Consider the following 26,566-nt stretch of genomic DNA (forward strand, 5'->3'; position numbering starts at 1 on the left):
TTTTTATTTAGTTATTTCTGTCATGTCCCACTCTTCCTGACCCCATTTGGGGTTTTCCTGGCATTTTCTTCTCCAATTCATTTTCCAGATGAGGCAACTGAGGCAAACAGGGCTAAGTAATTTGTTCAGTGTCATATAGCTAATAAGTATCTGAAGCTGGATTTGAATTAAGGTCTTCCTGACTTCTGGCCATGTATTCTTACCACCTGTGTGTGCCAACAGTTTATCTACATCTTATTTAAAAAGGTTGACACTCATAATCCTTACTGTGCCATGTTTATCTCAGAATAACTTTAAGTTGTTTCCCTTTTTAGAAAAAAAAATTTCTAAACTTAACAAACACAAAATGAGACTTTCCATATGCAAAGTAGACTAAAAAAAATTGTGCATTAAACCACAAATCTCTACTGCATTCAGTTTGCTTTTCCTTATATAGTATATAGTAAATTATGTAACTTGCAAAACTGTCCTGTTTAGCTTTCCTTTTGGTCTTTTTGTTCTCAACTTCGTACTTTTTTTTTAAAGCTTCATGACCCTCATTTCCTTTTTCCTCTTTTAGCAACCCAATCACTATTCTCCCCACTCTCTATTCCCCTGACCTTCCAAACTTGTTGGGAAAAAAAAAAATCTTGTAACAAATATGCAAATTCCTCCATAGGTTGTGCCTAAAAATTTATGTCTTTCTTCTGCACCTCTGTCAGAACAATAGCATGCTTTATCATTGGCTGAAATCATGACTGATCATTTCAGTGATCATAGTTCTTATGTTTTTCAAAGGTGTTTTTCTCTCATTATAGTCATATGTTATAACATTAAAACTTCTCCTAGTTCTGCTAACACTACTTGGCATCAGTTCATACAAATCTTCTCAGGTTTCTCTTTTGTAATTTTTTACTGAGCATCAATATTCTATTACATTCATATACCACAATTTGTTCAGCCATTCCTCAATTGATGAGGAACCCAGAAATTTCCAATTCTTTACTTAAATATAGCTTCCATACATATTTTTGTTAATTTGAGACTTTTCCCATCCCATTTCCTATACTCATTGGGGTATAGATCTAGTAGTGGTTTCATGGAATCAGAGGCAATGCACAGTTTAGTGACTTTTAGGGCAGAGATACAAATTGTTTTACAAAATGGCTAGATGAATTCACAATTCCATCAAAAGTGCTTATCTTCCCAAAGATCACCAGTAATTGTCTTTTCTTTTTTAGGTATCTTTGGTAATCTAATGAGGGTAAGATGAAACCTCAGAGTTATTTTCATTTGCCTTTTCCTTATTTTTTAGTAATTTGGAGTATTTTCATATCATTGTTGGTAGCTAGGGCTTCATCCTTAGACCTGATTGTTTATGACTTTTGACCATATATTTATTGGGGAATGAATCTTCTTATATATTTTTTTTTATTTTTTAGGTTTTTTGGTTTTTTTGGCAAGGCAAATGGGGTTAAGTGGTTTGCCCAAGGCCACACAGCTAGGTAATCATTAAGTGCCGAAGGCCGGATTTGAACTCAGGTACTCCTGATTCCAGGGTCAGTGCTCTGCCCCGTCTTCTTATATTTTTGAATCAATACCTTATTTAGCTTGGATTTCAGATCTATATCAGATAAACTTGCTGCAAAGATTTTTTTTCTCAATGACATTTTCATTCTAATTTGAAATACATTTGTTTGATATGTACAGAATCTTTAAAAGTTCATGTAATAAACTTGTCCATTTTATCTTTTGTATCATATCCCTTGTTTGCTTATGAACTTTTCCTCCATCCACAATCATAACAAATATTTCCTTTCCTGCATCTCTAATTTGTTTTTTATGGAATTTTTTATATCTAAATCATGTATCTATTTGGAGTTCTGGTATATATGATTATATATGACATAAAGAGTTTATGTGGGGGCAGCTAGGTGGCACAGCAGATAAAGCACCGGCCCTGGAGTCAGGAGTACCTGGGTTCAAATCCGGTCTCAGACACTTAATAATTACCTTAGCTGTGTGGCCTTGGTCAAGCCACTTAATCCCGTTTGCCTTGCAAAAACCTAAAAAAAAAAAAAGAGTTTATGTGACAGAATGGAATGAGATGTTGATGATATATAATGTTAAGATTTTGTATTATAAATTGTATTTGTATAAAATTTTGACCTATACATTATTAAAATGGGGTGACACTCCTTTGTCCTCATCACTACACCAAACAGCTTCAAATGACTTTGGGCTTTTCCCAAAAATAAGCTTTACAATCCAGTTCAGAATCTTGAATGGAATAGGTATTTGATAATCATTTATCAAGTTGAAATTCTGTTATAGCAAATGGAGAAGTTTTGAATGCTGTGGATAAGTTCACTTACCCTGACAGTGTATGCCTGTTCACCCCAAACAGCATACCAGTGGCATGGCAGGAAACTGAATCAATTCCATTTGAATTGTCTAAGATTCTTAAGATCACCTGACCAGATAAGAAACCAGAGGTCTTTACTCAAACTAAGCTACCAAGCTTTCAAACTCTACAACAGAGAGTGCAACACTGACTAACTGGCTATATTACTTGAACGTCAAACCTATGCTTGCCAAAAAGACTTTTATGGAGAATTCATACAGGGTAAGCACTTCATGGTGGTTAGAAAAAGGAATACAAGAACACTCTCAAAATCTCTCTTAAGAACTTTGGAATTGATTGGCATGCCTTCATCAAAGAAGATACTATGAGCCAAGCAGAATTGAAGTAACTAAAGAAATTAGAGATGCGCAGATTTAGGGATTTCTCCCCAAATGTTCACATGGACTATTTGTGCCTGACCTATCACTCTATCAGACACACTATAATTTGACTCTAACAGAGTGATGTCATTTTGGTCCTCTTTGAGAACTAGTCCAACCAACTAATCAGCCAATCAACATAAAAAAATGAATTGAAAAATCACTTCAAAATAATAATAGAAAAATGAGCAAAGTTCCTAGAGAATAGATAATGAAATATCCCTTAGTTTCACAGCCAAGGAGGAAGTTAATAAGACCACATTTTGTATATATAGTCAGATATGATCATTATAGAGAAATTTCAGTGAGGTACAGAGCTTTCGAGAATAGGAAGGTCCAACCCTGGAGTTAGGAAGACCTGAGTTCAAATCTGGATTCAAATCTAATTACCTAGCTTTGTGACCTTGGGCAAGTCATTTAACCTCATTGCCTTGCAAAAACAAAAACAAAAGAATAGGAAGGTGATCTTCCTACTATATATATTCTGTCCTGATTAGACATCATCAGAATCCATCAGTTCTCAAAACTTTTTGGTTTCAAGATGTCTTTATACTCTTAAAAATTGAGCTTTTAATTTTTATAGGGTATACCTCAGACACTCAGTAGATATTTATTAAGCTATTACCTTCAAGGAGCTCACATTCTAATGGGAGAGACAATAATTTGTACCAACAATCTAAATACAGCATAAATTGTTTAACTTTAGGGAGGACACTTGATTAATTGGGTTTGGGAAAAACTTCCTGTAGATACAGAGGTATCTACCAAGGGCCATTTGGATATTTGTTACATTATTTTGGGGCTATATTTGGTCACATTTAATTAATTCACCCCCTAAAAACCTAGATTTATTGAATTTCAAGTCATGTTCCCCTCCCCCCATGGTTCCTTTGTCAACACCAGACCAATACAAGGGCTAGAGGTTCCCTGCCTCTGTAGTAGAAGATAATTTTGGTTGATTTTAGTTGGGACTTGAAGGAAGCCAAGAGATGAGGAGGAACAACATTCCAGGCTTGGGAGAAGGGGAACAACCAGAGAAAATGCCCACAGCCAAGAGATAAGAGTTATTCTTAGAACAACCAGGAAGACAGAATCAAGGAGAAGAGGGTGATAAAAATTATCAATATTTACCACCTAAGGAGTTAAAACATTAATATTATGAAAAGAGTTTTCACCTCTTGGACCCTCTGAAAGAATCTTGGAATGTCTCCTGAGGATACCCAAACTGCATTTTTGTGATTTGCTGTTCTAGAGAATTGTGTTCATTTCTAAACATTCAAGTGGGTGAAGGCCTTTGAGTTCATGCCATAAGAGTTGAAGGAATTGACAGATTTTTTTAGTGTGACAGAAGGGACAACTAGGTTTTGTGGTGGCAAAGAATTGGAAATTGAAGGGAAATCCATGAATTGGGGAATGGCTGAATAAGTTGTGTTATATGAATATAATGGAATACATTTGTGCTATCAGAATTGACTCAGAAAAAAATCTGGAAAGACTTACATGAACAGATTCAAAGTAAAGTAAGCAAAACGAGAACATTGCACACAGTAATGGTAACATTGTATGATGATCAACTATGTATGACTTAGGAATTCTCAGCAATATAGTAATCTAAGACAATTCTGAAGCACTTGTGATGAAAACTGCTATCCAACTGCAGAGAAAGATCTAGTGCAGATCAAAACATACTATTTTCACTTTTTTTTCTTTTGTCTGTTTCTTCCTTTACAACATGATTAATATGGAAATATGTTTATATGATTGCACATATATAACATATCAAATTGCTACTTTCTTAATGGGGAAATGGGGGGAAATTCAGAACTCAAAAATTTTAGGTGAATGTGAAAATTTGACTTTACGTTTAATTGGGAAAAAATAAAATACTATTAGAAAGAAGGAAACAAAGAAAGGAAAGAAAGAGAAGATAGGTGGCAAAATGGATTGAGTACTAGTCCTGCAATCAGGAGGAACTGAGGTCAAATTTGACTTCAGATACTTAACTAGCTGTATGACCCTGGGCAAGTCACTTAACCCTGTTTGTCTCCATTCCTCATCTGTAAAATGAGGTGGAGAAGGAAATGGTAAACCATTCCAGTATCTTCCACAAGAAAATTCTAAACAGGGTCATGGAGAATCAGATGTGACTGAAATGACTCAACTACAGCAAATGAGCTAGAAATTGTACTAAGTGCTTTACAAATATCATGTCATTTGATCCTCACACTGGAAGTTAAGTGTTAAAATTGTGCCCATTTTCCACATAAGGGTCACAGAGCTAATAATGTCTTAAGGCTGAATTTAAACGTAGATTTTCCTGAATCCAGACCCCATCCTCTATAATGTGGAGTACAGACTAGTCTTGTTGTTTGTCCCCAGAGGTTAGAACAAGGAATAATGAGCAGAAGTTGTAAAAAGACAAATTTAGGCTCAATTTAAGGAAAAAATCGATACAATTCAAGCTTTCCAAAAATTGAATGAACTCCCTTTTCTTAGAGGTCTTTGAGAAGACCTAGAAGACCATTTGTTGGAAATAATATGGGTTGAACTGAATGATTGTTGTGATCTCTTTTGAACCCTCAAATTCTGTGATTTTTTTAAAATTTTAATTAATTTTTCTTAATTATTTATCTTTGATACAAGATAACATTCAATTTGAAAAGCATTGAAGAGGTTAAAGTCAAAAGACTTCAACAAACCTTTTTTTTTTTTCAGAAAATCATTTTAAAGCAATTAGCATTGCTTTGGATAGGTTGTAATTATATGTTTGGGACTTAAAAGGCCATTTCCAAAGTGAAGTTCTCTAAATATTCTGATGAGTGAGGTTCCTAACTTCCTAAAGACCCATGCTGAGGAGATAGAAGAGGGGGAGGGAGCCATTCTGGGGAAGAAGTATGCACCCTCCAAATTTTAGCACTCTAGTGCAAAGCCCTGTTTATTTAGACATTAGTTATTGCCTTATAAATATATAACTTACAACAACAGCTTAGTCAGATTTAAGGGAAAAGGAGGGGAAAAAAAGCAGTGGTGGGGCGGCTAGGTGGTGAAGTGGATAAAGCACTGGCCCTGGAGTCAGGAGTACCTGGGTTCAAATCCAGTCTCAGACACTTAATTACCTAGCTGTGTGGCCTTGGGCAAGCCACTTTAACCCCATTTGCCTTGCAAAAACCTAAAAAAAAACCAACACAGTGGTTAGCTTTTAAACTCTGTAAGGACTAATACTGGTGGGGGTTTTTTTTTGGGGGGGGTTGTTTTTGCAAGGCAATGGGATTAAGTGACTTGCCCAAGGCCACACATTTGAACTCAGATCCTCCTGACTCCAGGGCCCCCAAAGACTGTCTTTCATTGTTGTCCTTGTTTCTTCCATACCAAGGGGAGTGCTTTGTGCTTAGTAGGTACTTATTAATGCTATTGAATTAAATACCTATAGGTTGATTTTGTGGTTACATGGTTGTGCTGATTCACAGCATAGGACCTGAGTAGGCACTCAATAAATAAAATGCTTGCTGAATGAATCAATGAATTCTGAATCTGACTACCTTTCCCCCAAGCCACTCCTTCCTTTCCTAAACAAGGGTCTTAGGAGGTCCATCAGAAAATATTTCTGGGTCATCAACCTTGCCTGGTTTGTTTATTCCTAGCTCCTTAGCAGTAGGCCTTAACTGTCTACTTGGTCATTTCTCCCTACCCCCCCCCCCCCATTTTATAGATCTAGCTTGTACTCTCTAAGCTACCCTAGCCACTAGAATTTCTTTGATCCTACACATTGTGGGTGAGGAAAGACCACTTTCTGGGACCTCCCAGAACTAGTGCTAAGTCTCATTCCATCTGTCCCACACTTCACCCCTAGCAACCCACAGGAAACCAGTCAGGCCATGCACATGGTTTTTGTGCTATTTGGGAGGATGTGTGAGGAATTACTCTGTAGAGACTCAAAGCACGAGGTAGTGATTACACCAGGGAGCTGAGTCATTGAGGGTTCCTTCCTGATTCAGCACTATGGCCTTAGCTTGGGGTTCCCTCATGGGGCAGGGAATTGGTGGTCATAGAATGATGAAATAGAAGTAAGTAGACTTGAGTTCAAATTGCACATGACCTTTATTACGTAGAGGAAGTCCCTTCTGCTTCTGGTATCCGGATGATATTCTGAGAAAACTGACATCTTTGTGAGGGCTTTGAAGAAGGAAGAGGGCATAGAGACTGGATTCCTTTTTGGAGAAAATTGAAAGGAACTCTCCAGTGAGAGACTTTTGAGGGAAGACACAACTTTAAAATCTTCTGTTAAGAATGCCAATCTCTAGATTTTCAGAAATCAGATTTGTTCTTGTTTTTTTCCCCTTGGTTTCTATTGCCATTTTAGCAGCAGGAAAGTGAAAGAACTACCTAGTAGAGAAGAAAATCAATCAACAGTCAATTTAACTTCCTAAGCTGGAAAGAAGGGAGGTGCCTAGACAAAAAAAAAAAATGGAAGGAGGAGAAGTACAACAATATGTACTTATTTTTAATTGATATTTTATTTTATTTTTCCAATTACATGCAATGGTAGTTTTTTAACATTCATCCATTAGCAAATTTACAAGTTACACATTTTTTCTAACACTCTCTCTCTTCCCTCCCCTACCAAGGCAGGGGAACAGTCTGTTAAAGTCTGTTAAAGTTGTACTTGTATATTTGTGTTTAACATATTTACATATTGGTCATTTTGTGTATTCATTTTAGGAATTAGGATTAAGGGAAAAGAAAGAAAACCATGATATATAACAGAAAAAACATAAGAGAAGTTTTTAAAAAGTAAACATAGTATATGCATTCAGATTCTGTGATTTTAGGGGGGTTTCCCCCCTCTGGATTTGGATGGCATTGTCCAAAACAGGTCTCCCAGGATTGTCCTTGATCTCTGAACTACTGAGAGGAGCTGCACCCATTATAGTTGATCAACTCACAATGTTGTTGTTAATATTTCTCTTGGTTCTCTTTTCCCTCAACATCAATTCATGTCATTCTCTCCATACTACTTGAAAAGCTGGCCATTCCTGGTTTCTTATATCAATAGTACTCCATAACATTCATATACCATAACTTGTACAGCCATTCTCCAATTGATGGGCATCCCCTCAATTTCCAAATCTTTGCAATTAACAAAAAGAACAGCTATATTTTGAATATGTAAAATTTTCCCCATTTTTTTATGCTTTCTTTTGGATATAGAACTAGTTTTGGCTGTTGTTGATTGTCCTTTATTCTAGATGACCATGACATCAGGGAGGTGATAATGCCATGGCATGCACATGAATTGGATTTCAGTGAGGGGGTACAGAGTTCAGTGTACAGAGTTCACCAATCTCACTTTCTCCTCCAGAGCCATCTGGGTCCAGTGACCAGATATGAATCAGAATGACTGGAGAGTGCCCTGGATTTGAGAGTCAGGATTAAATGACTTGCCCAAGGTCAGACAACTACTAAGTGTTAAGTGTCTAAGGCCCTATTTGAACTCAAGTCCTCTTGACTCCAGGGTCAGTGCTCTATCCACTGTGCTACCTAGCTGCCCTTGGACCTCCCTAGTATTGGTGTTGCTGGGTTAAAAGGTATGATCAGTTTCAACAATATGTCCTAATATAAGTCTATACATAATAATTAATTGAATTATTAAAGTGATTAATTTGGGAAAGATGTGCTATCAAGAGTAAAGGATAGGAGAGGTGGGAGAGAGAGAGAGAGACTAGTTAGGGAACAGACTCCTTTCAGTTCATGTGTTCTGGACTGTTGCAAGTTCATTGGTATATTTTTAGATAGAATACATCTTTGAAATACTTGTCTGGTTTAAAAGCAGTCATTTTAAGGTAGATTTAGGTCGGGGTGGAGTGAGGGTGGAAGAGAGCTGTGGACAAATGGGAATCAAGAAACAGATTTTTAGTTTTGGCTCCTTTTTACTAGATTAATTTCTTTGATTTTTCTGAGCCTCAGTTCCCTTTTCTGTAAAGTAGGAATAAAAATACTCTTCTGGTCTGTTTTATTGTGGGGAACAGTTGAAATAATGAATGTGTGAAAGCACTTGCTGTAATACAGACTGCTATATAATAAATTAAATTACTTTTAATGATTGCTTCCAAACTTCAGTGCCTCTTTCTGCTCTCCATCTTCTTGAATTCTCTCAGACCTGTCAGTTGATTCCTACAAAAAGAACCCTCAATTTCTCTGCATCTCTTTTAATCTGTGAAATGGGGATAACAACAACGGGTCTGTTCCCTCCCTGAAGGAGATGTTACTAATTAAATGCACCACCCAGGGAGTTATGAGTGGAGTAGAGTGTTTCCCCTTGGGAGGGACATTTTCTGAGGGAAAGCACTTTCGTTCCTAGCCTGAGGGACTGTTTTCAGAGTTAACCTCTTCTGGCCTCTGTATTGACCCATAGTGAAAGTCTGGAGGAGGCGGCATTTGCAGCCCCACTCCTACGTTTCTTTGCCAAGCTGTTCGAAAATTGCACATTTCCCCAGCTGTCGCGGTCAGATTGTTACTTCAGTCTTGTCACAAACCTAGAGCTAGAAGGGACTTGGAAAGGCATTTAGACCAGCCCTTTCATTCATACAGACTCGGAAACTGGAATTTGAACCCAGGTCCAAACTGCTGTCCTTGCCGATATTACTGTTGTTTCCACCTCTTTCTCCCCCCCACCCCAACCAATCAAGTGTTGAACCTCGAGAAGAGTTTCTTCATCTAGGTTATTTTTTAAAAAATATTTTGACAACTGTTTCAAGATCATGTTTACTTTGTCATCTTATATCTTTTGTTTGGTGGTTGTGCACTTTAAAACATCGTTCTGAAAAATGGGAGAGTTAAAAACCCCTGACTTGATATAGTGTCCCACAGAGTGTAACCAGCGGAGGCAGATTCCGTCAGAATTGCCCATCCCTCCGGGGCAGAGGAGGCAGAAAGAAGCGTCGGGCCTTGTGACCAGGCTCTCCCGGGGACACGGACTCCGAGGCCCAGAGGCTCGATAACAACAGTGCCAGGGCGCCAACATGGAAGGAATAACCATTCATTTCGCGAGGGCACCGTATGATTCCTACATGTAGTCATGCATTCTGCAAACATTAATCGAATACAGGATGCCGAGAACCTATGTGAGTGGTCGGCGGATGGTAAAAAGTTTAAAAAAAAAAAAGAATCCCTCTATCGCCAGGGCTAAGAGTGTGGGCATGGAGTCAGGAAGACCCGAGTTCAAATGCGACCTCAAACGATTCCTAGCTGTGTAAACTGTGGTTCTGTGGAAGTGATTTACTGTAAACTGGAGAGGATAGCAGCTCCCACCCCTGCCTTGGGGATGGGAACATCAGATGAGATCGTGTTTGCAAAGCGCTTGGCACGGCAGACACGGTAGAAATGCTTAGTCCACGGGGCGACTAGGTGGTGCAGTGGATAGAGCACCGGCCCCGGAGTCAGGAGAACCTGAGTTCAAATCCTGCTCACTTAACAATTACCTAGCTGTGTGGCCCTGGGCAAGTCACTTAACCCCATTGCCTGGCCAAAAAAAGAAAAAGAAAAGAAATGCTTAGTCCGTTTGCCCTCCTGGAGCTGACTCTCTCGTTCGGGCATAAGACCCAGAGCGACCTAGAAGACGCGGTTTTGCTTTCGATGTAAAGTAAGAGAGATGGACGGCAAAGCGCGCTATGGCCTCCCTCCCCTTCCTGGGCCCCTCGCGGCCCCCTCTCCCCTTCCCCCCGGGGCTGGGGGTCCCCTCCCCTCTCTCCTCCCCCCGTCGGCCCGCCCCTCCCGGGCTTCGCCCGGCCCCGCCCGGCCCCGCCCCCAGCTCCTGACATCCGCCGGGGCCGGGGCCGGGCCCGGCGCAGAGCGCGGAGCGGAGCAGCCCAGCGCTCCGGCCGGCCGACGCGCCAGCTCCGGGGCCGGGGCCGGGGGTCGAGGCCGGGCCGGCCGGGGGCGCCGCCCGCCCGCCGCCCGGGCTTCCATGGTGCATCTCATGTGGTCCGAGCCGCCGCCGCAGCAGCATGAGCCGCCCGGGGCCGGCGGCGGCCCCTCCGAGAGCATGTTCCCCGGCTCCCGGCGGAGCCGCAGCCTCTGGGACGCCGTGCGCCTGGAGGTGGCCCCCGCCGACTGCAGCCCGGTGGTGCTGCACAGCTTCACCCAGCTGGACCCCGACCTGCCGCGCCTCGAGGTGAGCGGGGCCGGGGGGCGCAGGCGGGGGGCTCTGCTGAGTGGGGGTCTCCTCGACCCTTCCTCCCTAAACGCCCCCGTGCCCATCCCAGACGCACGCCCCTCCCCCGCTTCTAAATGTCTCCTTTGGAAGGGATGAGCAGCGATGCCCTCCTTTCCGATTCTCGGGGTGGGGGCACGATGGGGAGAGATCGATTCATTTTGCCAATATTAGCGACACTTGACTTTGGACCAGGATTCATTCTGTCACTCTGCTGTCAGAATGTCTCCTCTCCCTTTGCTTTGCCCCTTCAGTAAAGCCTTCTGTAAACCCTTAAAACATAAGTTAAAGTGAGTTGCGACCCTTTATGGTATTTTGGTTATCACACATCTGTTTCAAGCTGATTTGAGGGAGTATGCCAAAAAAAGTAGAACAATAAGCAAGGGGCTCTTACCTTTAGGGGTCTTACAAGATGAGAGATCTTTTGTTCCCAGGGGAACAGGATAGTCAGAAGATCTGGCTTCTAGTTCCATCTTAGATTTTGGTTGATTTGGGGGAAGCACTTATTGAGCCCCAGATTCCTTATCTATAAAGTGAGACTAGCTGAGCTCTAAAGCCAAAACTAAACTTGTAAAGTTTTGTGTTATTCTGGAGTTGGAAGGGACCTTTAGAGATCTTGGCCAAACTTCCATTTACAGATGGGGGTAACTGAGTCACTGTGAAGAGAAATGTCAAGGTCACACTTATAATGAGTGAATTAAAGTCTACTGCCTCCCATTCCAACATTCTTTCCATGACCATCACCTCCAATTTATGACTTCCTACCACACTAGATGATACACAGAATGTAGTAAACCAGGTATGTGCTGGAGATTCCATCTATCTGACTGTACAGATGGAGAGGAGGAAGAGTGTAACTGTCATTTGGTACCAGAGGAATGGTTGATCCTTTATTCCACTTTGGGGATAGTTTTGAATTCTGTTTTGGAAGGGGACAGAGGATAGTTATTAGGCAGGGCCATGCATCATTTGACATCAGGATCTGATGGGCTAAAATCCCAGGGCCTAGTTAGCCTATAGTTTGATTATTCTCCTCTCTCCTACTCAGTATAACTTGGTCCTAAATGGTTCACAGTGGGAATGATGTAATTATCATACCTTCTGGTTACATTCTGACTGACAGCCACCTGCTTTCTGGTGCCTCTTGAAGTCAATTAGATAGAATTTAGGTCAGATCCAGGGATATAGGCCTCAAATACTCCATGGACCACAAAGGACCCAGTACTACCTTGGGCATCTCCACACTGAAGATTATGGATCTAGGCAAGATTCTGGGTTCTGACTGAAATTAGGTGGCCCCAACACTGCTGGGGTTCTTTTGATATCAATCCCATTATTTCTAGGCAGAAGGCCAGGCCCTGCAAGGGCCATTAAGAAAAACCACAGAGTTTGAAGGGTTGGTGGGGGAAGGAATATTGGCAGCACTGGATGGGGGGGGTGGGGGTGGGCAGGAATTGTGAATGTGAAGACCTATGATTTCATCAGGCTTGTCCTGTAATTCTGGGCCTTCTGGGGGTTGGTTGGTGTAGGATGGGCTACAGATGTTAAACTGTGTGTGTGTGTGTGTGTGTGTGTGTGTGTGTGAGACTTGAGTGTACAACTGTGGGGGGTCCTTAGAAGATATTAATCATCATCATTCCCCTGCTTTTCCTTTAGGCTTATTATGTCTTTTGCTGGATAAGGGGAAAACTTTTTGGCAGCTTAAACCTCATTTCTAGGGAGGGACCCTTTAAACCAATATCCTTGTGGCCCTGTTCCAAGCCATAGTGGGGTGGATGACTGACCTCTATTTCCCCTGTTTCCCCAGGGTCCTTCAGACAGTGAAGAAGGAGTGTGGTTAACAGGAAGCTTAAGGTGGGGACGAACTCCCTGCCATCTGTCATATGGGAGGCAAATCCTTTCAGTGGCTATGACCTCCAACCTGGCCAGCCAGTCTTACCTTTTTGCCAGTCCTTTAGCTCCTGGGAGTTCTGAGGTCATGAAGGTGACTGGGGCCTCATTTAGGGAGAGGCCCTAAACCTGGACTCCCTCGAGTAAGGGTGGGAGGTGTCTTGACACTGTTTACAGCCGCTCATCTGGTTTTCATTATGTCTGGCAGGAAATCTGGCTCACGAAATAAATCCTTTTGCACAGGGAGAGCCTGGATTGATTCTTGGCAGTCAGGCTTTGATAGGAAGGTTGGGTTGGGGGGAAAACCACAAACCTTGGATGTTTTTCTTTCTCCACGCCATCAGAGAAGCTCAGGAACGAGGTCTTCTCCTCCATTTTGCTTCCCAGCTGTGTAGCCTGGTGCTTTTCTTCTCCCTTTCTTCTTCAGTCTAAGCTGCCCCTGTCTCAGAATTAAAGGGTAAAAGTTCTGGCTAGGGGAAAGAAAACCAGGGTCCTGGCAGAGGAGGCCTGGGGACGGAAGCCGAAACACAATGTTCATTTACCATCAGACCCCCCCCCAAGGGGGAAGGAGGGGAAGTCCCCATCCCTCCTGCCAACATCCTCTCCCCTCCTGGGGCGGATTTCCTCGTGGCCATAGCTTGCCAGGGTTTGGGCAGGAACAGGGAGCTTCAGACCAAGGCCATCTTTGATTATTATAGCTCAGGCCTTACCATTAGGAAAACAGCCTGTCTTCCCTCCCCCATATCCTAGAAGATCAGTGCTAGTCAAGCCACTACTCGATCCTCCTCTCCCTTTCCTGGACCTTGCCCAACATTTAGGTGTCTATTCAGTTACCTCTGTTTTGAAGTCAACCAGATCTCACCCTTGCCTGGAACTAGCAATGTGAATTGTATCTTTCAAGAGGTTAGGCTTTCATGAATAGAAACCTAGTGTCCAGAATGTGGGAGGGAGGCTTGGCCTTGGTCAGAACCAACCTGTGGTGTTATGTTCAGTTCTGGCTGCCACGTTTAAGGAAGGACACTGCAAACTGGAATGCATCCAGAGAAGAATGACTGGCATGGTGAGAAGACTGGAGATAATGCCATGGGAAGACTGGCTGAAGTAATTGGGGTATTTAGACTGGAGAAGTGTGGGACATGCTGGATAAAGATTTGTCATGGAGGAAAGGGTTCAAACCTTTTCTGTTTGACTCCAGAGGGTAGAATTAGGAATATTGGCTAGACCTTTCAGAAAGATAGATTTGTTTCATAAAGAAGTTTTCCTTAGTTGGTAGGACTGTCCAGAAGTAGATTATATGGCCTTGAGAGGGAAGTTCACAAGCCCTGAAAGTGTTTTAGTGGAGGCTGGGGATATTGTCAAGGGGAGAAGGGAGGGAAAGAGAAGTTTTTTAGTTATAGGTTGAACTAAAGTGCCTCCTGCTCTGAGATTCCATACTTTGATTTACTTCCTTACTTTTAGACAAGAAGCCCCAATTTCCACAAATAGTACATGTTAATTAACAAAAACTTTATTTAACACCTTATTTAGATAAGGCCCTCTCTCATCTTTCCTATCAGCCTTCACCTTATTTCCTACCAACTATACTAGGGATCAGTGACATTGGTATCCATGTCCTTCTTCCAACACAAAATTCTATCTTCTAATTGTATGCAGTTTCACTGACTGACCCACCTTCTCCACCTCACCCCACCCCACCTGGAATGTTTGCTCTCCTTGTCTCTGTCTCAACTACAATCTAATTTTCTGATAGTGTCATCTCTTCAAGGATTTTTCCAATTTATTCTATATATCTTTCATTGGTACATTGTTGATTGTGAGTCCCATGGGGGGGAACCCCAACAAATAGCCAACTATATGCCAACAATGACTGAGTTCCTTGAGAACAGATTTCATATTATTTTTGCCTTTCTTTGTATCCCCCAGCACTAGTAAATGGTAGGATACTTCATTAAATGCTTGTTGACTTGACAAGACAGAGTCAGTTCTATGAGGGTATAAGATTCAGTCCCTGTTTTCAATGAACTGTATATTATGTTGGAAAGAAACAAAAGATAACAAACAATATGCCAGTGTGTGATCGATGCCACATGAGTCATGTACACAAAGTTAAATGCTGGAGAGAAGGGAAAGATACTCTTATCATGTTAGCTCAAAGGCACAGCTTCATAGAGGGGAGACTTGAATCATCATGGGGATCTTGGAGCGAAAAGGCATCTTCATCAACCTTCATCATCCTTTTCAGTGTGGGGAAACTGAGGCCTAGAGAAGGTGAAGATACTTAGCCAGGTTCTCACAGATAATGTCAGGGTCCAGTTTAGAACCTGCTTTCTCCTAATCTTCAGTCTAATAATTCACTCTAATAAAGAGGCCTTGAAGAATGGTTAGCAGTTAGATAGGTGGGAAGGACCTTCTAGCCAAGGGAGAATAGATATCTCATTTATTTTTAAAGGACAGGAGCATGTCAGGGGAAAAGCTATCAATTCCCTGCTCTCCTGACCTTCTCTGAAAGTTTTTGTGTCTCCCCACAGTCCCTCCTACTGTAATCAAAGCTTATTTCCTCCCTTTGTCTGACTTGAGAGGGGAGAAAGAAGAGATCCAAGAGTTTGATGGTTCCTAGGTTAGTCATCTTTCTTCCCTGAGGTTCCCCTAACTTGTAAAATTACAGAGAGAGAGAGAGACAGAGACAGAGAGAGAGAATGAATGAATATTTGGGCATGCACAGGTTTTACAGTCTGCATGGTGCTCATTATGTGTTGGTATTTCCTGGTCAAGTCCAGCTTTTTGGCCTCTTTCCAAAAGGTGCAGTCTCCTCTGAAGCTTCAGGGCATGTGGAGTTCAGACAAGAGCCAATTGTCACCATATGCATTCAATGCTTGTCTCCCTTCCCTTCCTCTCCCCCCCCCCTTCCAGAGCTCAGATGGATTTAGAGGCATACACCCTGCCTTTACTTCCCGGGTCTTCAGATTACCTAGCAGCTCAGGTTCTCTTGTGTTGTGGATGGGGTGGTGGGGGAAGGGAAGAGTATTGGGTGGGTTGTCAGCAAGTCCCAGTTCCTGAGCCCGAACACCTGTGGGCACGGGAGGCTTGACACTGAGTGTTGGCCTTGTTTTCCCTCTGGTTGAGGGTGAGAGATGGCTCTAGTCTTCACTGGAAGAGTCAGTATAATAGTAGGAGAGGCAATGCCAGCTGCATCTTGAAGAAGGGGATTATGGTAGAAAATTATATCAAGAATGATGAGGCTGTCAGGCTACAATCCAAAATCCAGGAGAACTGTTCTCTGGCACCATTCATGACTAGGAGAGAATCTGTCCAAGTTCTACCCTCATCATCACTCTGCTTTTCATCTTGTTGGAGAATATAGGTTTGACCTCTCATTTTGTTGGGCCTTTATATGGGGAATGGATTTGGGGATCCATCCACAGCTAGACTTCCCCTATACCTTGAGCCATTTCTTTTGCTCATTCTTCTGGTTAGTAATTTGCATTTCCTAGACCTTCTGAAAGTTAGGGAAGGAAGCAGAAATGGCTTAAGCCCCTGGGGAGTCTGCCTCATGACCCAGTTAACCTTCTCAGAGGTCACCTGATGTCTGAACACACTTTTAAGGGGCCCAGATTTCCTAATTTGAGTCCTTATATCTTGACATGTGGACAACCATGAATGTATGTACTTTCCTATTTTCCACCCTTCCAACATAACAGTCCCTGCAGGGCCCCTTGCACCTTTTTCCCTGTTTCAGAGTGTTGTGATTTGCTTTTGCTCCTTTGGACTTCTTCCTCTATAATAGAGAAGAGAATACACCCCACTGGCCTTCAGGAAACCTGTGTTCTAGTCCTACTTGTCATTCCTAAATTCTTTGGCCTCAGGCAAGTTGATTGGAAGAATCCTAAATTTAAAAGCTGGAAGGAAATTTAGAATTCATCTGATTCAACTCCCTTGTTGAAACTGAAATGACATGCCTACTGTCACATTGATAATTAGTAGCTTAGTCAGGAGAGCAAGTAGGTGGCTCCATGGAGTCTGGAGGACTTGAGTTCAAATGTGACCTCAGACATTTGTTATTTACTAGCTGTGTGACCGTGGGCAAAAATTAATAAATGAATGAATGAATGAGCCCGAGAAGAAAACAGCAAGCCACTTCATTATCTTTGTCAAGAAAGCTCCACATACAGTATGGTATACAAGATCATGAAGAATCAAATACAACCACACAACAGTAGTAAAAGGAACTCAGATCCTCTGATGATGTCCTTATTTCCTCTTTGACTAGGATAGCCATCTTACCTTTCTAAATTCTAACTATCCTTCAAGGCCCAGTTAACCTGATGTTTTAGAAATAGGATTATTAGACCAGGAGCCAGGAGATAGGCTCTAATCTGGTCTCTGCTACTCACTGTATATGACCTTGGACAATGTCTTCCCTTCTCTAGGTCTGTTTCCTCATTTGTAAAATAATAAGAGTTGGACTAGATGTCCAAAGTCCTATTCAGAGCTCTTCCTTGGAGGATGTAGTGGGAGTCTCTTGGAAGGATTGGAAATGATAAGTGTAGGACATTTCTAAACTCCTTCAGAGATAGGTTTAGAAAAATCAGCCAGATTTTTGCCCTTCTACCTACAGTGGGGTTGATACTGCCCACTGCCTCAGGGGGAGTATGGGGAGGCATCTCTTTGCTCTCCTGAGAGATAACTGTGGCTTCTTTTGAGATTTTGGAGAGCCTTTCCCTTTCTTTACTAATCAAAGGACACCCATAGCATCTTGAGGCCTCTGTTTCTTTGTCCAAAAAAAAGTCAAAATTTGTCTAAAACTAATAACTGATCCTCTCTCCTGCCTGCCTCAAAGAGAATGTTCTAAAGATAAAGAATGAGATAATAATTGGGGAGAGTACTTAGAAAATGATTGTAGCCTTCTTTATGAACGTTAGGTGGCTTCAATAAAACTGGTTGTTTGTCCTTCATTCTCAAAGACCATTACATGGTGGGGGTGATGATCTGACATGTGAGTGAATTGGATTTTAGTGAGACTCTTCTGGAGGAATATGGGGAGTCCAATGGTCAGATAGAGATCAGGATAACTGGAGATAGCCCTGGTCAGATAGAGATCAGGATAACTGGAGATAGCCCTGGATGCAGTAAGGTGTTATTTTGCTTTCAAAGCGACCTATTGCTTTGACTGTCAGGTTCCATCCCCATTTTATAGATGAAGGAAATGAGGCATGTATAGGGGAAATGACTCACAGGTATTCACACAGCTTTCTCTTCTGACATTGTTCTGTCTCATTCTGAGACAGCAAAGTAAATATAATAGGTTTATGACTTGTAGCATGGGCAGGGGATCTATAACAGATGTGGCTGTGCCCTATCCTTTCCCTGTTCTGCCTTTCAGTCTGACGTCTTTTCCTCTGATCCCTCGTATACTTATGGCCACAGTATTAAGGTGCTGTGATCTAGTGTACCAGTGTATTAGGGTTTTGGTTCCTCATTGCTAGAATTTTATAGCAGACTTGTCACCCATGGGGTACAACAGGGCCTATGGTCTCTGGGCATTCCAGCATCATTGGTGGAAATAATCTTCCACAAAAGAAAGAAATGGCCTATGCCCCACAATGCTCCTTCCTCCTTCCTTTTACTCCTGAATATGGCATCACACTACGGGGAAGGGGTGAGCCTGTTGCTAGGGAACAGGATTTGGACACAATATCAGCTGAGCCCCATTCACAGGGGCCTTTCATTGGCAGCCTGGCTTCCCTGGGAGGTAAGATTCCAGAAGGCCTTTGCTGTGTTGGAATGTGGCTGGCACTGCAGGAGGGGCTTAGAGGGAAGGGGTGGTCAGCAGCTAGGCAAAGTGGGGAGTCGGAGCCCTGGACATCTTTTTCTCATGTGATTTCATCAGTTCCATGACTGGGCAGCTTTATTCCTCTGCCCCCTAGGTGGGGAGGTGTTGATCATCCAGCACCTTCTAACCTCTAGCAACCCAGAGGATTGTAGATTTAGTTTTAGAAAGGACATTGGAGATCATCTAATCCAACCCCTCTTTTAACAGAGGAGGAATCTGAATTCCAGAATGGGGCCCAGGGTCACACAGGTAATAAGTAGCAGATCCAGGATTTGAATCCAGGTGCTCAAATTCCAGATCCAAGATTCTTAGACTCTGCCTCCTCCAGCTCTTTGTTGTTTTTTTTTTAATTTTTAATTTTTTTTTAATTTAAGGCAGTAGGGTTCAGTAACTTGCCCAAGGTCACACAGCTAGGGAATTATTAAGTGTCTGAGGCCAGATTTGAACTCAGGTACTCCTGACTCCAGAGCCGGTTGTTCTATCCACTGTGCCACCTAGCCGCTCCTCCTCCAGCTCTTTGAAGCAACTTTCAGTTATGACCTTTCTCCCTGGACCTGCCAGGGACTTTTGTTTTACACCTGTCTAATACATATATTATGTATTACAGCTATCTGTATTGGTAACTTTATGACACTAATAATCTAAGAGGAGGAAGAGGGCAGGGACTGTCTTATTTAAACTTTTTTGCTACCTCCTGCTTAATATAGCATAGTAGGCATCTATTAAATGTTAAATGAGTGATTATAGAATAGTTTTCAGGAAGATAAATAAAGGCAACACCCCAGACGACTCCTTTCAGCTTGGCAAAGAAATCTGACACTTTCCCTGTCTGCCCCAGTCCTCATTGTCTCCCATATACCAAAATGAAACATGGGAAGGATTTGTCCATCCTCCTCTTCCTCCACCATAGATATGTTTTAAGTTAGGGAAATGTGTTGGGGGGGGGAGAATTGGCCTTAAAGATCTTTTCTGTAAATGAATTAATGGTGGGGGAGAATGTGGGCCTTTAAAGGACTAGTGCTAGGGATGCAAATAGAGAAGACAACCCCTTATGATTCCTGGCCCAAACACAAAATGAAATCTGGATCTAACTAGAAAAGGGTTTCTTAACCTGGGGTCTATATATTTAGGGTTTTTTTTTTTAATATTTTGATAACTATTTCAATATAACTTCTTTGTAATCTTACATAGTTTATTTTATGCATTTAAAAACCTAATTTTGGGAAGGGATCTTTAGGCTTCACTAGATTTACGAAGGAATCTGTGGCACACACACAAAAAAAGAAAGATTAAACACTCCTGGTCTAGCAAAGTAAATCCCTTTACCCCAACCTTTTCTCTCCCTCTGATACTTCTGCCTCTCCTATGAGTTCAGATATTTCTGACTATCCCAGTCAAAAACTGAGATAAGGATGAAGGGAGGAGGAAGAACAAGCATTTATTGAGTGCCTACTGTACAACCATCACTGTATAAAGTACTTAAAAATATTATCTCATTTAATCCTTATAACACCTTGGGAAGTTTGCCTGGGGTCACCTAGCTCATAAGTATCTGAGGTTAAATTTGAACTCAAGACTTCCAGACTCTAGGTCTAGCCGTCCATCCACTGGACTAGTTGGATAGTGCATCTTGCTTGCCTTTGGTTTCTAGTAAGAACAAAGTTGCCTCTGGTCAGGGAAGAATGAGTGGAGGAAGACTGATCTGCTCAGAGCCCAGTCTCTTACATACACATACATATAAACACACACACACACACACACACACCCCTGAAGTGTGAGTGATTTAGATGATATTTTGGAGGAAGTAAGCAGTGAAGGGATGGAAACTTTAGAGATCATCTAGTCCAACTTCCTCTTTTATAGATAAGGAAATTGAAGCCCAGGGAATAACTTGTCCTAGATGACAGGTATTAACTGGAATCCAAATGAGGTCCTAGACCATTTAAAGTTCATTTTGTGATAGTAGTGGGTAGTGTTTCAGTCACATTCAGTTTTTTGTGATCCCATTTAAGGTTTTCTTGGCAAAGATATTGGAGAAGTCTGCTGCTTCCCTCTCCAGTTCACTTTACAAAAGAAAAGCTGAGGCAAACAGGGTTAAATGACTTGCTCAAGGCCACACAACTAGTAAATATAAGGCTGGATTTGAATGTAGGAGGACGAACCTTCCTGGCTTCAGGCCCAGCAGTTCAATCCCGCACTACCTAGCTGTCCTTGGTTCATTTTACAGAAGAAGAAATTGAGATTCAGAGGAAGGAAATGAATTGCTCGTAGTCATACTATGGGTTCATTTAAATTCTCCAAATATTCGTTAAGCACCTACTATGGGCAATGCTATAGTGCTGAGTATAGAAAGTTGAAAAAAATTCTACCTGGCCTCAAAGAGTTTTTATAGTTTGTTAGCATGATAGAAGAGGGGAATATTTTGTGTTTACTGATATGAACTATACAAGGAAGAGTGTGATGAGAAGGGGAGCTGAGGTAGGAGAGGGAGCAAATCTAAAAAGACTTGTGAAATAAGTTAGTGGTTGGGAAGGCAAAAACTAATGTAAATAAAGCTGAACTTGACTAAAGGCTGGTCCAGGCTTCCCCTCTGAGATCCCAGGGAAAGACAATCATTTCAGAACCCAGATATGCTTTTCTCTTCCTTGGCCTGTTTACTCTTGAAACAGATACCTTAGAGAAACTAGATCTGCCCTAAATATGTTCCTTTTCACCCTCTTAAACAAATGTTTTTTCCCCACTTTTAAAAATAAATACCTGAATTTCCCCCATATCTTGGTCTCTTTTCTGCCTCCCAGAGAGACATATCTTATTTAAAATATTTCAAAGAAAAAAAAATATATATATATAATTTTCTAAAAGAAAAAAAAAGAACAGGGGTGGCTAGGTGGTACAGTGGATAAAGCACCAGCCCTGGAGTCAGGAGTACCTGGGTTCAAATCCTTTCAGACACTTAATAATTACCTAGCTCTGGCCTTGGGCAAGCCACTTAACCCCATTTGCCTTGCAAAAAACCTAAAAAAAAAAAATCCTTAAAAAAAAAGAAGAGTGCTCGCTTCGGCAGCACATATACTAAAATTGGAACGATACAGAGAAGATTAGCATGGCCCTTGCGCAAGGATGACACGCAAATTCGTGAAGAGTTCCATATTTTTAAGCCGTGATCTCTGCCACATAGCAAATGGGATTGAAGACTGTGATGATCAACCACCTAAAGAAAAGAAATCCAAATCTGCAAAGAAAAAGAAACGTTCAAAGACCAAGCAGGAAAGGGAAGCTTCACCTGTTGAGTTTGCAATAGATCCCAATGAACCTACATACTGCTTATGTAACCAAGTGTCTTATGGCGAAATGATAGGATGTGACAATGAACAATGTCCAATCGAGTGGTTTCATTTTTCATGTGTTTCACTTACTTATAAACCAAAGGGAAAATGGTATTTCCCAAAGTGCAGAGGAGATAATGAGAAAACAATGGACAAAAGTACTGAAAAAACAAAAAAAGATAGAAGATCGAGGTAGTAAAGGCCATCCACATTTTAAGGGATTATTATTTGTCTTTTATATAATTCATTTACTTTACAGAAAATGTTTTAGGATAAATGCATAAGGCTATGCAATAATTTTTAATCATTAGTATTAATGGAGTATTAAAAGTTGTTGTACTTTGAAAAAAAAAAGAACAATTTAGCAAATTTTAGTAATACTCTTTTAAAAAATTAGCCTTATACAGTGATCACACACCCAAAGACATCTTCCCTCTCCCTGCCTCCCCTACTCCCTTAGCCTATACAACCTCTGCAAAGGAATAGGAAGAGGTGTCTTCTCATCTATCTTCCCTAGGACTAGGCTTAGGGTTTTGCAATTTTTTGTTGGTATAACTATTTTATTTCTAATATCAAGAAATAAGGGACAAGGGCAATTACAACTTAGGGCAACGTTAAAATACCCTCCTTTGTTATTCATTGTTTAATTAATATTAAAATACCTCCTTAAAAACTGAGTTTTCAATGTAAAGACTATCAGACTGCACTTCTGTGGGGGTTGGAAGAGGGAACCGAGATGGGGGGGGAATTGTAAAATTCAAAAACAATTTTAAAAAAGTGCTAGCCCTTCAAAAAAACCCCCTGATTTTAAGTAGAGGATTTTATTTTATTTTATTTTTAGATTTTGCAAGGCAATGGGGTTAAGTGGCTTGCCCAAGGCCACATGGCTAGGTAATTATTAAGTGTCTGAGGTCGGATTTGAACCCAGGTACTCTTGACTCCAAGGCCGGTGCTCTATCCACTGTGCCACCTAGCCACCCCAAGTAGAGGATTTAAAAAAAAACCCGAAGATCATTAAATAATGCCTCAGAGAGTTGTGAACTGAACATAAAATTAAAGGGTAGGATTTTTAATATTCTATTATGATAGGCCTAACAATGAGCTCAATACTGTTTTAATTAATGCTTAATCATTTTATTTATTATTCCCAGTACATTAAAAGATAGCTTTTCAACATTAATTTTTTGGTAAGATTTTTGAATTCCACATTTTTTTCCCCTCTCTCCCTTCTCTCCCTCATCTCCCCTGCAATATATTTGATTGTTTTGTGTTTGTAGTTCTTTCTATCTATACTGTCATAGCCATTATGTTTATTGATTTCTTGACTTTGCTTACTTCACTCTGTATCAGGTCTTGTAAATTTTTCCATACTTCTCTGCATTCATTGTGTTCCTTGTTTCTTATAGCACGGTGAGATTAAATTATCTTCATGTACCACAGTTTGCTTATTCTCTCTCTAGTTCACGGGCAGCCACAAATCAAGAATCAGTTCTTAATTTAATTTAAGAGTTGTGTATTGCTTCTGCCCCACAGGAACTTGAACCAGGTCCCATTGGGGTAGCTATGTTCTGGAGTGGGACTGTGGTGCACTTTGAGATCATCACTAACCAGCTTCAAGACTTTCAGCCCAATGGTGAGGCTCTCTCTTATCCTCTGAAGGAAGGTGGGTTGTCATGACAACCTTAAAAAAATATTCACCACCTCATTTCCATGGCCTCAGGGCTTCTGTCTCTGGTTGAGGTATTTTGGTGGTTTGGGGTCAGAAATGGTTGTGGCTTGGGTGTACACGAGTTCCCCAGCAAAGGAAACAGAACAGCCCCTATGTGAAAGAGGGGTTGTTTTTTCTTTTTATTTCTTTCTGCCTTAGCCCTCAGTTATCTAACTAAGGTAACGCTCTTCCCCTTCCATAACACCCTTGGTCCCTGGACTGTCCCTGGCTGACCGTCAGTGGTTTGTCTCTCATCTCCACTAAGCTCTGCCCTAGGAAGTGAGATAGGTGTGGTGGTTGAGGCTGAATCAGAACAGAGGGACATTTCTCGGTACACTACTTTCTGACCTCTGAGAGCCCTTCCAGTTCTTGGGTTTTAATCATCTTAAGGGTCACTTTCATTTATGTTATATCTCTTAATATTTATCACATTAGAAATGAAAACTGATTATTTAAAAATATGAATTCATTAAAATAATCTTAATGTTAAATAATATTTTAATGAAAATAGGGGTCGGCTAGGTGGCGTAGTGGATAGAGCACCGGCCCTGGAGTCAGGAGTACCTGGGTTCAAATCCGGCCTCAGACTCTTAATAATTACCTAGCCGTGTGGCCTTGGGCAAGCCACTTAACCCCATTTGCCTTGCAAAATCATAAAAAAATATATTTTAATGAAAATAACTTTGTTTTCAAAAGAAATTAGTGAAAGAGTGACCTTGTTTTTATCTTTTTTTTAAAATTCTTTTTAATGTGTGTCTTAATAGATAACTGGATTCTCATATCTGCTTCTGCATTTAGTCTGTTGTGATAAATTGCTGTGGTCGCAGTATGTGGAGAATAATATTAGTGTTTTGCCATTTCTTTTCCTAGCTCATTTGACAAATGAGTAAACTGAGGCAAATATGATTAAATGACTTGCCTGGGTCACACAACTAGTAAGTGTCTGAGGCTGGATTTGAACTACAAAGCTGAGTCTTCCTGATTTCAGACGCTCTTTCCAACTGTACTGTCTAATAGTAGTGGGACATCTAAAGGTACAGTAGATGGACCACTGGCCCTGGAGAGGACCTGAGTTCAAATTTGACCTCAGACACTTGACATTTTCTAGCTATGTGACCTTGGGCAAGTCACTTAATGCTGATTACTTCAAATCCAGAACCATCTCCAGTCATCCCAATCCAAATCTGGCCATTGTATGCAGATAGCTCTGGAGGAAAAATTGAGGCTGGTGACTTTGCACAATCCTCCCACACCTCAAATCAAATTCACGTACATGTTATAGCATCACCTCCCTGATTTCATGGTTGAGAATGAAGGACAAATAGGATAAATACCTAACCTATGCAGATATGAGCTTGGAAAAGGAAGACATATTTTAATAGGCAAATAACATCTTAGTATTATTATAGAAATAGTTCTGACTTCGAGGACTCCCTGGAAGAGTCTTGGGACCTTCAGGTGTCCAAGGAACACTTCTTTAGAACCAGTGCTACAGAGAACTCCCTTAGGCCATTTGGAATCTTCTGAATTCATACTTGTCCCAAAGCCAGCCAGTTCCGTTTTCAGGTAGCCCAGCCTCACCCCCTGGATCCAGGCTAAGAGGATCAGGTCCCCTCTCCTTGAGGACAGTTGTTGGATCTCTCTGAGGGAGACATAAGACCAGGTCTAGGAAGCCTGCAGTGATCTAGGTTGTTTATACACAGCAGGTTGACTCCACAGGACTTGGGGTGTGGGGTGACTTGGAAGGCAAGCAAAGCTGTATGTAAGGTCATCAGTTGAGTAATGTATCATGTGTATGGAATCTCTGGTGGGGCATGTGGGGATTTAGGACTACATGTGTTCTCTTAGAAGAAAACCTACCTTAGGACTGAGTGTCAGGGCTCTTGGAGGGGAAAGGGGTGCTGAGTATGCATAACATAGCTGCCAACCCCTAGACTCCCAATATTAAAAGTGAAACCTGTTTTTAAAGAGCCTGTGAAGGACTTCTGAATCTGAATAAATTCTGCTTGGAGGGTCTGCCTCCCTATAGACTTAGACTCCCCATTACTTAACATTTGTCCTCTTATATATAAGGTCTTCTGTCACCTTTTATATGTGAGAAAAATATTTTTTTATTTGTGTTTGTTTTTTAAGCCAGAACAGCTAAAACAATGTTTCTAGTTAGGTTGTGATATTGTATCTTCTTCCAGAGATGAGATTTTATCTGATCCTGAGAGGGAAATGCCTTTTTTTTTGGCATTTTTATTTTTTTAATTTATTGTTTTGTACAAATAATGTTTTTTTATACATTACTAAAATATTCTTGTTTAATGATAATAGGGGCAGCCGGGTGGCAGACAGAGCACTGGCCCTTGAGCCAGGAGCACCCAGGTCCAAATCTGGCCTCAGACACCCAACAGTCACCTAGCTGTGCAGCCCCAGGCAGGCCACCCAGCCCCATTTGCCCTGCAACTCCCCCTCAAAATAATAATAATAATAATAATAATAATAATAATAATAATAATAATAATAAATGTGCTGCAGTCTGTGTTCCAACTCCTCTAGCTCTGTCGTGGGTGGATCATATTCTTTATGATAAGTCCATCACAAAAGTTACTTCCATATTTTTCCACCGTTGCCATTGCTGATCACAACCCCCCCATTCGTATTTCTCCACTACCATGTACTATATTTTCTCTCTCCTTTCATTCTGTCTCTGCTGTAGTGTAGCTGAGTGGCACAACAGACAGATCCCCAGCCCTGGGGCCAAGAGGCCCCAAGCCCACATACCACCCCTTAGGCCCAGCATCCACCCGGCCCTATGGTCCCGGACAGGCCATCCAATCCCAGCCCCTTGCAAG

At 41.4% G+C, this 26,566-nt stretch overlaps 1 protein-coding gene and 1 non-coding gene across 8 annotated transcripts in view; both read left to right on the plus strand.

Annotated features, from left to right (window-relative positions):
* RALGDS (ral guanine nucleotide dissociation stimulator) overlaps positions 1 to 26,566 on the plus strand; it is a 91,288-nt gene that overhangs the window by 35,932 nt on the left and 28,790 nt on the right. For 3 of the 7 annotated variants that reach the window (XM_074210805.1, XM_074210807.1, XM_074210808.1), the window contains exon 1: positions 10,677 to 10,933. The exons of 3 other annotated variants lie outside the window; for them this stretch is intronic. In XM_074210805.1, the coding sequence (XP_074066906.1) occupies positions 10,727 to 10,933 (207 nt within the window). In that variant the 5' untranslated portion in view covers positions 10,677 to 10,726. Of the gene's footprint in view, positions 1 to 10,676; positions 10,934 to 23,022; positions 23,652 to 26,566 lie in introns of those variants that run through there. One more of the 7 variants, XM_074210810.1, reaches the window with a different exon arrangement.
* Positions 21,741 to 21,847, plus strand: LOC141510312 (U6 spliceosomal RNA). Its single transcript, XR_012474816.1, has one exon. It is a non-coding gene; the product is annotated as a U6 spliceosomal RNA (small nuclear RNA).

Source organism: Macrotis lagotis, chromosome 1, assembly GCF_037893015.1.
Source record: "Macrotis lagotis isolate mMagLag1 chromosome 1, bilby.v1.9.chrom.fasta, whole genome shotgun sequence".
NCBI classification, from domain to species: Eukaryota; Metazoa; Chordata; class Mammalia; order Peramelemorphia; family Peramelidae; genus Macrotis; species Macrotis lagotis.